This window comes from Diabrotica virgifera, chromosome 5 (genome assembly GCF_917563875.1).
Source record: "Diabrotica virgifera virgifera chromosome 5, PGI_DIABVI_V3a".
NCBI lineage: Eukaryota > Metazoa > Arthropoda > Insecta > Coleoptera > Chrysomelidae > Diabrotica > Diabrotica virgifera.
Genome location: NC_065447.1, coordinates 205,649,291 through 205,661,484, shown reverse-complemented (window position 1 = coordinate 205,661,484; position 12,194 = coordinate 205,649,291). Strand labels below are relative to the sequence as shown.

The 12,194-nt window shown below is 33.6% G+C and overlaps 1 protein-coding gene across 1 annotated transcript in view; it reads left to right on the top strand.

Moving 5' to 3' along the window:
* Positions 1–4,481, top strand: part of LOC126884563 (clavesin-1-like) — a 157,347-nt gene extending 152,866 nt beyond the window's left edge. Inside the window, exon 7 of the mRNA XM_050650523.1 lies at positions 2,274–4,481. Within this exon, the coding sequence (XP_050506480.1) occupies positions 2,274–2,534 (261 nt within the window). The 3' untranslated portion in view covers positions 2,535–4,481. The remainder of the gene's footprint in view (positions 1–2,273) is intronic.
* Positions 4,482–12,194: the final 7,713 nt, after the last annotated feature.

Genomic DNA, 12,194 nt, shown 5'->3' with positions numbered 1-12,194 from the left:
TTTCAAATAGAACATCCTGTATATTTTTTGCGTTTTGAAGTCCTTAAGAAATACTGATTATTTTTCATGTTATGTTCCCTATACCTAAATGCCATAATTTCGGAGTTATTGCTACATTTATTAAAAAAATGTTTAACAAATTATACAAATTTATTTTTTTGGGCCGGGTAGATATTATTTTAGATTCTTTGGTTCATTGGGAACAAAAAAGGTCTTTTGTAATTTTCCTCAAAAGTTAATCGTTTCTGAGTTATAAACATATTAAAACTGAAAAAAATCGAAAAAATGACGATTTTCTGGGTTCAAAAACATAAATAAAAAATATTATTTTTGAAACTATAAAATGCCAAAATTCAAGCTCGAACCTTATTTTATCAGATTCCGATAAGTGATTTGGTCTTATTTCATTCTAAAACATTATTTTTTAGTTGTTAATGCAGCTTGATAGCCCGTCCTCTCATATGAGCTTTATTAACAATTAAAAAAACACAAAGTTTTAGAATAACATATGCCAAAAATTCTTATAGGGATCTGATAGAAAAAGGTTTGAGCTTGAATGTAGGTACTTCGTAATTTTAAAAATGATTTTTTTACTTGTGTTTTTGAACCTTGAAAATCGTCATTTCTCGATTTTTTTTTCAGTTTTAAATTGTTTATAACTCGGAAACGATTAACTTTTGAGGAAAATTGCGAAAGAGCTTTTTTGTTCCCAATGATCCAAAGAACCTAAAATAATGTCTACCTGGGCCGAAAAAACTGTTTTTGATAAATTGTTAAAAATTTTTTTTTCATAAATGTAGCAATAACTCCGAAATTATGGCATTTAGATATAGGGAACATAACATGAAAAATAATCAGTATTTCTTAACAATGTATTTACCACTATAATATCGGTCGCATTAGGACACCACCACTTTCCAAAATTTATAAAAATCGTTTCAGCGGTTTCCGAGAAATCACCGTCTTTCCATACTTTCTCGCAACCCTGTATGCTCCAGATATTCAAATTTTCTCTTTTTTATATTCTGCGTCAAGTTACTTTTGGCTTGAGCTATTCTCGTTTAGGACTTCTATGTTTGAAATACGTTGAACGCATGACATTTTAAACATTCTACGATATGATCACATTTCGAAGACCTCATCAATTTGTTCATCATATTAACCTTCATGTTCCAGGATTTACATCCATATAGTAATACAGGATACACATAACATTTTAGGAACCTGATCCTTAATTATAAGTTCAGCTGAGAATTGTACAGTGTAGATCTAATATCATACATATAAAAGCTTCTCTTGCAATTTATATACGAGTTTTAATTTATTCATCAGGATTTAGTGTCTCTTTTATCCAACATCCTAGGTATTTAAAACGGTTAAATTGTAATAGACTCATTGATGACAATTAGTTTCATAGGGCCAACATCTTGTTTACTAAGTACAAGTAACTTTTTCTTTGATGTATTTATGCCAAGTCCGTTATTAGAACAATCTCTAGTGACTAGATCTATAAGCAATTGAAGATCTTTGATACTGTCAGCAATGATCGCTGTGACATCTGCCTGCATATCTGGTGTTAATAGTTTCTCCCCTAGTTCGAACTCCACATTGCCCTTCTAAGGCTTCGTAGAATATTATTTCCGAGTGCCTATACGTAAAACAAAATTGGGGATAACACACAACATTGTATGACACCTCTTTGAATGAAAATTTTTTCTATTTCTCTGCCGGCTACCAGAATAGAAGCTTCTTAATTCGAATATAGATGTTGTAAAAGTCTCAGATCTTTATCATCTATTCTTATTCCAATCATTCCTAGATACTCAAATAGTGTAGCATGTTGTACACTCTCAAATATGCCTTTTCACAATCTATAAAACAGACGTAAATTGGTGCCTGTACTTCCCATGATCTTTGAAGTAATGTTATCATTGAGAACAAAGCTTCTCTTGTTTACATTCCTTCTCTGAAACCGAATTGGTTTCTTTCTTCGAAACCTTCTCTGAAACCTACTTTTGTAACTTATGGCACGTTTACACGTATCCAGTAACTGGCGCCAGTCGCATTGACATGACAGCGCTGGCATGCTAGTGGCATCTTGAAAACACTTTTTTGCGCCAGTCCAGCACTGCCTACCAGCGCTGTCTCGAATACAAGGTTGGTCTATTTTTCATGCAAATGCCATGCCAGTGAGACTGGCGCCAGTTACTGGATACGTGTAAACGTGCCATTAACCTTACTCAAAATAAAATTATATTTTCCTTTGTTTTTAGATTCATTCGTCTTTAGAACAACTTCACAAAAAAGTGAGCAAGCACTGCCTGCCAGCTGAACTTGGAGGTGATATGCCCGAGAAAGAAATGATAAAGCTCTGGAAGCAAGAATTGGAATCGAAAAGAAAACGTCTTCTTAGCTACGATGAGATGAACCTTCTCAGTGATAGAGGTATTATTAGAAGAAGAAAACCACCAGCGGTAGACGAAACTGGAATAGGAAGCGTAGCTGGTAGTTTTAGACAATTACAAGTAGATTAGATACTAAAATAGTTATTTTAAATTTTTTGTGTTAACTATTGTATAGGTTACCAAAGTTTTAAACTGTAGATTTCATAGTGATTTTAGTACCTATAATTTAATCTAATTTAGTATAGCAATCTTAGACGTTGCTTTTGTTTTATTGATATTATTCTGTTCTAGTGCTATTATATAACTTTTTCTCTATTTTCTTAATAGTACGATTAGAAAATGTGATCCTAGTTATTTAAAACTACTGTTACTCTTATACTTATTTGAACATTTGAATTCTCAAACATTCTAGCTATTCTATGTATGTACTATTTTCCGTCGTGTTTTCTTCGAGAGTTTCATCAACCACACGAAACATCTGGAGTATTAGCTGTTCTACATTATACATACTTATCTTATATAATTCATAACAGCTTGAGCTGAACTACAACGATAATATTTTACCATGGTTCTAAAACTACTTTCTTGTCTTTTTCTTCTTCTTCTTCTTCTTTTTGTATAGACATGACTCTGTCTGTTTTTTCAATGTGCCTCCAGTAAGTTGTCGTTCCATCGTTTTCTTGGTCTTCCCACTAATGTCTTCCTATTGAAGAATCGTCTCTAGCCAGCCTTACTACTCTATTTGTTGTCATTCGGGAAACCTGTGGCTCTGTTTGCTCTATTCACTTGATCTTCCACTTCTGTTTCGAGCTTTTCGTAGCTAGATATGTGATGCCTAGATATTTAAACTCCATTACTTGTTCTATTATCTGGACCTCCAGCTCCAATTTATATCTTGTTGGATTTGCTGTTATAACCATGCATTTTGTCTTTTTTGGGGAAATTAACATGTTAAATTTTCTGGCGGTTGCATACGTTGTAAATCATCTTCACTTTGAGAGATTAGTATTGCATCGTCTGAATAGCAGAATATTTTAAGTTGTTTTTCTCTTATTTGGTATCCTTTTTAGTTCTTACTTTTTTATTATTTTATCCATGATCATGTTGAACAATAAAGGACTCAAGGAATCCCCCTGTCTTATCCCATTGTCAGCATCAGTTGGATCAGTTAGTTTATCTCTTACTGTTACTTTTATTGTGTTGTTCTGGTAGATGTTTTCGATAGTTTTAATTATTCCTAGATGTAGCTCGCTTGAGTATAACAAATGGATAGCGTCCTTTTTTTACAGTGCAGTCTGAAGGAGCATTAGTCAAATAATATTGACAACTTCTGTTTTATTTGAAGTTTTATTTCTCAAATAATAATATTTCCTCAGAGATCGAAAATCGTAACATAATTATAACATTATTATTTTTTAATTTTATATTATTTAATTTATAACAGACTGCAAGAAGTTGACAAGTAACAGAAAGCTATGGAAAAGAACAACAAAGCTCTGTTCCTAAAATGCCTGTAAAAAAACAATTATATTATTTTTTAATAGTTTTAATATTTTTCAAACACTTTTTTACAGAGATTTTATATTGTACCAACTAAATGTATAGTCAAATATAATTATTCCTCTTTTTATTATAAAGCTGACAAAATAAAATCTAGTGATAAAATCCTACATTAGTTATTAGACTTAGTTTATAGATATTTTTGTTTGTGTATATTTTTTTTACCGTTATATAACAATACCCTACATTCATCACATACCTACTCCTTTATTACATATAAATATAAATAGTAATAACGTTTTCCATAATTTATATACAAAGTTAAGTAGTTTATTGTTGTTTCAAAATTACTTTTATAAGTTGGGTTAAAGCTCTCAAGGCTTTATTTTTCCTATTTTGTTTCGACAAAGAATATCAAACTGCAAAGTTTCTAATAACTAATAACTTATTGGTTGTTTTGTGGGTATACTTTTGTTTACTAAACAACAATAATGTTTATTGTAAAATCTTAATTTATTTAGACTTTAGCTTTTTGTAAATGTAGATATTATACTTACTTAATAAACATTAAAAGAAGCGTTGTATTTTGCATTGATAATCTGCATACATATTATATAGAAATAAGCTTATATATTCACAATTCAGCACCGACGTTTCAACCAGAAATGATATCTTCTTAGCTACTTTTGCCAATGATACGGGAATTTTAGCAGTGGATGTCGACCCTAATGTAGCATCACAAAAAGTAAAAAATCACTTAGACCAATTACAAAACTGGCTTAAGCGATAGTAAATAAATGTTATTTCCAGCAAATCAGTACAATTTACTTTTATAACAAGAAAATCTGCATGTCCTCAAGTTTATAGAAATTATACCCCGATTCCCATAAAACCAGTTGTCAAATACTTGGGATTGCTTCTGGATGAAAAACTCATATGGAAAACATTAAAACTAAACGGAAACAATTAGATCTTAAACTAAAAAATATGAACTGGCTATTTAACAAAAGGTCTGAGATATCTCTTAAAAATTAACTGCTTCTGTATAATGTTATAATTTGGCCATACAGAGTAGAACTAAGGGGCTAAAGTAAACCTTCAAATACGAAGATACTGCAAACATTCCAATCCAAAATACTCCGTATGATAACTAAAGCTCCATGGTGCGTATGCAACCATACACTTCACAATGATCTGGACATCCCACTAATCAAGGACATAATAAAGAATCGTTCAATAAACTATAAAAATCGCAGCATTGACCACAACAATGAATTGATAAACAATTTATTCACCCAATCACTTGCTGCAAGAAGACTGAAGAGAGTATGGCCAAACGACCTACCACAATAATACTTACGCTTGTCCACATGAGGGCAGTTTGCCAACGTCGACTGCGCGGTTTACCTGTTTTCTTTGGTAACTTCAAAGGCGGCATTAGGGTGTGATCAAGTAAAACAGGTAAACCGCGCAGTCGACGTTGGCAAACCGCCCTCATGTGGACAAAGCGTTAGAGAACCGTCACTGGACGGTACCTAACTCACCTTAATTGACTTACAAACTATTTACTTGTGTATATAGAGTAGATTGTAAAAATGCAGTGTATCAAAAAAATATATATTCACAAGTTCTCAAATACATATTATGAAAATATCCTTATAATCTTAGACAAGCCCCCAAGGAAGCAAGCGAGTGCAACAAAACAAAATATATATGATAAAATAGAAACAGAAAATATTTAAGAAGGTTAATTGAAAAAGCAAGAATATCACTTACAACCTCGTTTAAGTCGTTGTACGACCAGGGTCATCATACTGCTGGAGGACCGAGGAGAGGAATCTTCTAAATATCTCTAAGGATATTCAACAGAAACGCTCATCGATCTTACCTATCGATCATGAATGGACCCTAAAGTCGTACAATCCCAAGGAAAAAAAAACTCCAAGGATATTTTACAATCAAAATAAGGGACAGGTTTTTTAATTACAGTATCAGTAATATCTATGCAGCACTGAAGATAAGGAAGACTTCATACTAGCATACCAGAAACCAGGTGGACAGGCAGTGGCAGCCTGGAAAAAAGTACTTAACTTTGTACTACAGCTTACTTTGTAATCAACGGTCATAACTTTCAATCCATTATCTCCAAGGATATTTAGAATCCAAGAAAGGGACAGGTAAGAACACTGAAGATAAGGAAGACTTGAAAAAGGATCGATTTTATAAGAAACTAGCTAATACTACTTGAAGACAATGTCAGAACAATTGACATAAAAATTATATACTATTGGCGATATTAACGCTAAAGTTAATAAAGATTGGTTCGACAAAGAAGGTAGATCTAATCACCAACAAAAAAATAAAGTATATTTAAGAATATTCATTCAGCAGCGCAGAATGAGATTAAAAAAGAGCAATACGAAAACGATCTAAACGAGATTGTTAACCACCATAACAGGAGAGACTCGGAAAAGAGAAAGACCAACACATAAACAGCTGTAGAAAAGATTTCAAATACTTCAGAGACTGGCTTAAAAACTGGACCAAAAAAAATTGACCAACAATATGAACATGTAAAGATAGTGATGGTTCTGTAATTAGTGACAAGGAACAGATAATACACAGATGAGTGATTCCTATTAAAGAAATGATTAATGGTAATTATGAAGTTGAGATGGAAACTCCCATGATTCAAATGAATGAAAATGATCGGCAGCCACTCTCTACCGAAGAAGAAATTAGAGAAGCCATTTTAAAATTGAAAAATAACGAAGCCTCCGGTTCAGATAATCTTCCTGTCGAACTATTACAAAAAAGTGGCGACATACTTTTGATACATATTCATAAAATAGTAACTGAAATCTCGGAATAAAAAGAAACACCCGTAGACTGGAAATTAGTTATACTGATCCACTTCACCAACAGAGAGACATCATGGTGTGTGTGATAGAGGGATCTTTGATTTTGGATAATCGTATAATGACACTAGTGCCATCTAACGATAAATACTTGACCTACAGACGTGACATTTTGTGAGATAGGAGTTTACAGTTTTTTAAACTGTTGGTGCAATAAAACCGATTTTAAAATTTTTTGAGTTATGACACTCTTTGAGCGGGGGTGTGATATTACTCTTGTAGTGGAGATTTTCTTTTGAGATACAATGCTTTCTTTGTGTCGCTTGTGTATTAGAAAACCGGTCCCTCCCACAGATTTGTCGTCGTCTCCTGCGTACTAGAAGTTACGTCCAGATTTTAATGTAACAAGCTGCTCGTCACGTCTCCTGACTTCACTCAGACCAACAATATCCCATTTTATGCTGTTTAATTTGTATTCAAGTTCAATTAGTCGTTCTTCTGACATTAACCCTTAAACGCCCAAGGGTGGGTAAAAAATGTCCACCTAATGCGTAGGGGAAGGACGTCGAAGATGACGCACCTAAGCAAAATACATTTTATTTAAGGGTAAAAAATATTTAAGCTAACTTTGAATGCTACGAGCCTGTAATTTGGACATTTCTATAACCAATTTCTAGGATTATTTGTAAATTCAATAAAAGGAAGTATTTTTTATGCGGCTTTAAAAAAAAAACGCTTTTGCGCCATCTTACCTTCCACCGAGGGAAAGATGACGCACAGTGATGGTGAAGATGTCGCATGTAGGTATCTATATTAAAAGCGCAAGTGATATGAAAAGAAAATTTATTTTTTAATACTGAAAGTAAGAAAATGTAAACAAAGCTTTTTTAACATATTAACAAAAGTCACAAATGTAGTTTTCGGGACTTTTGGCTCCACTGCATTCTTCATGCACCCATTGTCCACAACTTGTGCATCTGAACCATGTTTCCGTCTTTTTGCCGAAGTCTCCACATAATATGCAGATATCAGTTTCACCTCCCTCGTTGATTATGTCATCCAACTCATCGTCATTGCAAAGACCTTCTTCATCAAAATCGCTTTCTTCAGTATCGCTATCCTCCAAGATTTTTTTGTTTATTTTTTGATTGATTATTTTTTGTACTTTGGCTTTCACTTTATTTTTATTTAGTTTTAATCCTGCATCATTAACCAATACTTGTCTGGTTACTTTTTTCTTTCCTTCTTCCGACTTCGCCAGTTTTTCTTTTTTTTTATTCTCTTTTTCTTCTAAGAATTTTTTTAAAGGGGTGCTTGTTAGAATTTCAGAATGTTGCTTTTGTCGTCCATATTTTCTTTTAATTTTTTTATTGGGCAAAGGAACTGGAGAAATAAGTGAAAGAGAAATATGTGGACGTTTGGTTATTTCATTTTGTTTTGTGGGGGTTGTGTGACGACTTTCAGGAGACTGTCGGCTGGTTGATGGACGTGGTAATTCTGGTTCTCTTATAGATGGTGTTGTTATTAGTGGAGGTGTTCCCTGAGGTGCAGGTTCAGGAGAAACATCTCTATCCAAGCTATCATTGTTTAAATTATCAGCAGGAAAAAAGTCATCTTCTGTGAACTTATCAGAGTTTAACGGAAAAATTCCGCACGTTCCGAAACCAGAAATGGCCTTATCAATATTTGCCACCTGATCATATGCTAACTTAAAAATCTCGGCGACATCATATGGAGTAATTTTATCTTCAAACTCTGAGTTGCTGATCTTAGATTTTAGAAAGGAATTGCAATGGCGACCATACGCATATTTTAATGCAGAAAAAAATGACACATCAAGAGGTTGTAATTTGTGGGATGTGTGGGGTGGAATACTAACCATTATAATCCCATTCTCTTTGCAGTAATTATAAATATCCAGTGAAATATGGCTCGAGTGATTATCTAATACTAACAGCACGGGATTATCTGGACTAGACAGGACTTTTTTTTGGAAATGCTTCAGCCATAATAAAAACATATACGTATTACTCCATCCATTATCCGTGCAGTTGTAAATCGCACCGCTTGGTCCATTTTTCTGAAGCTGTGGGCTCATCCTCTTCCTGGGAAATATAAATAATGGAGGTATGTAGTTACCGGAGGCACTGAACGCCATTATTACCGTGATATTCTTCCCTCGTTCCCACGAAGAAATGATTCCAAACTGCTTTACTCCTTTGGGTCCAAGTCTTTTACATGATTCTTTAGGAACCGTAGATATACCGGTTTCATCAACATTGTAAATGCGATCTGGCAGAAATTTATATTTTTCTTGCACTGTTTCCAAATTTTTAAAAAAGCGGTCTACTTCTATTTTATTGAAGGCTGTTATTCTATTAATGCTTGTAGCTTCTGGCTTTCTCAAGGAAATTTGAGGATTTCGTTTTATAAATCCTAGATACCAGTCTTTTCCAGCCATTTGTTTATTCTTATTAAAATTGTGTTTAATTTCATTGCGTTCTGCATAAGCAAATGCCATGGTTCTCAGCTCTATGCAAGTGATACCAAAAAATAAATTGGCCAGCTTGAGAACATGATCTAGTATCTCCTTTTCATGATCTGCCGAAAACAATGGGGCTCTACCAAGAGACTCTCATGTGACTTCCTTTAATAAATTTTTAACCTTAAGTTTTCTCCTCAATGTAGCTTCTGGTATTGAAAATGCCCTTGCCACTTCCCGAATTTTACGACCATCTCTACAAATTGCATTCAATGCTGCATTAAGAGCTGCTGCAGAAAATGATCCTCTCTGTGTTTTTCGTATATATTTTCCCATTTCTAAAAAAGAAAAAGATGCCTCAAAATGCAAAATAGACACTAAATAATAAATATTCTATACTCCATTGTTATTTAAGGTAATGAACTGAAAAGGCAAAGATGACGCACTATAACAGCAAAGATGACGCAGTCTGCGTCAACTTAGCCTGTTCAGCATAACCTACAAAAAATGGTTATCAAAATTATCCATCATCAAATATTTAACAGATAAATCCTCGCTAACTGAAAATAAATATCACCTACTCCCATGAATATGAAGAAAATCCAATGGAACCATTTTTAAACAACTTACCATTAATATTCGCAGTGTCAAAAATAACAAGAAATCAACGTGTATCGCGTTACACTGCCTCACAGATACTAAACAGTACGAAAGCTGACCGATGAAGTTTTAAAGTAATAGTAGTTTCTAAAGGAGGGCGCCACGGGTATAAAAACTGAATTTAGTGAAGTACTTGATAAAATACAGAGGTGCGTCATCTTAGACGCTGCGTCATCTTCCCCGTCCTTCCCCTATTCCCTTGTAACATATTTATTACGTGTTTAAAAATTTTCCAAAAATTATTTATTGTTAAAAAGACAGCCTTTTATCGAATGTTAAATTGGTTCTACCGATATTTTTGAAAATAAAAGTAATATCTTGAGTTAAATATGGGTGGTCATAAAAAGTACACCCTTGGTAAAACTTGTTACTAAAGGTTTCTATATAATTTCTGGTTGGTAGGAACATAATTCATATAATTATCGACGTATAATTACATAATCGACATAATTATCCACCAATGAGGAGGCTAAAAGGAAGAATGTGGAGAAAATCGACAAATCAGAATTACTGGCTTTTACTGGTACCTATGTTAATTTTGATGTACATTGTAATTTTGTTGTAAGGTTTGTAAATTGTTTATATTAATATTTTAGAAGATGCTGTGTTTATTAAGAATAAGACATAAGATAATAAATATATTAGCTATTTTTGAGGTGGACATTTTTTACCCACCCTTGGGCGTACATGGAACCTAAAAAAGGTTGGGCTTTTAAAGGTACATCCAGGAGCGGATGTACCCTCCAACCAAAACTTACTAGCAGCTAAACTATTACTTAAATTTAAAAAGATTAAAAAACCCAAAATATCTCCTAGGATCAGCAAAGATAAACTTTCAAATGCGGAAGTGAAAGAAATAGTAACCGATAAATTAGAAGATCAGTTTCAGAAATTGGGAAATAAAAATTCAGAAGAACAATTATGGGAGTCATGCAAAGAAACATTGGAAAAAGTCCAAGAAAACCATCTAATGGAAAATCAGCGTAGGAATAAGCAACAGTGGATGACAGAAGAGATATTGAATTTAATAGATGCAAGAAGAAAATATAAGAATGCTAATCTGACAGAATACAAAAAGCTAAACAGTATGATTCGAAGAAAAATAAGATCAGCTAAATCAGAGTGGCATAAACAACAATGTAAAGAAATTGAGAACTACGAGCGTATCTATGACGCATTCAATATGCACAAAAAACTGAAAGAAGTTGCAGGACTGAATAAAAAATGTAATCTTCCACTAATCGAAGATAAAAACGGAAAAATTATAATCGATATCGAAGGTCAACTAATACGATGGACAGAATATATAAAGGAATTATTCGATGATGAAAGAAGCGAACTAGAAACGCTAGATGACATGAGCGGTCCTCCAATAACTAGGGAAGAAGTGCAATACGCTATAAAGAACGCAAAAAACGGCAAGGCGATCGGACCAGATGGGATTTACGTAGAAACGCTAAAGCTTTTAGATACCGAGGGCATTAAGATACTTACGAAATTATTCAACTTAATCTACGAAAGCGGAAAAATTCCTAAAGATTGGCTTAAATGCTCATTTGTTGTACTACCACAAAAAAACACAGAGCCACAAAATGCAGCGACTATCGCACCATCAGCCTAATGAGTCCTGTATTGAAAACTTTTCTCAGAATAATTCATCAAAGAACATATAGAAAAATTGAGGAAAGAATCTTAAGTACTGAATTCGGTTTTCGCTGTGGCCTTGGAACGCGTGATGCACTATTCGCAACCCAAGTTTTAATTCAAAGATGCAGAGATGTAAATCATGACGTTTTCATGTGCGCGATTGATTTTAAAAAGGCCTTTGATAAATTTCGCCATGAAAAAATGCTACATATTCTCAAAACTAGTGGTCTGGACGGTAGGGACATTAGAATAATCGCAAATTTGTATTGGGGCCAGGCTGCATGTGTTAGGGTTGGGAATTAGTGCTCTGAAGAAGTAAAAATCAAGCGTGGAGTTCGAAAAGGCTGTATATTGTCACCAATGTTGTTTAATCTTTACGCTGAAACAATCTTAAATGAAGTGTTGGAAAACGTAAAAGAGGGAATACTCATTAATGGTATGCTTATGAACAATATCAGATACGCAGATGACACCTTGTTACTGACAGGATCAATTGAACATCTTCAAGCGTGATTGAACCGAATGGTGGCATTCTGCGCGATATATGGACTCAAACTCAATGCAAGAAAAACAAAGTTTATGGTTATTAGTAAACAGGCACCCGTAAATAATAATAACTATAACGTAACAATCGGTAATGAC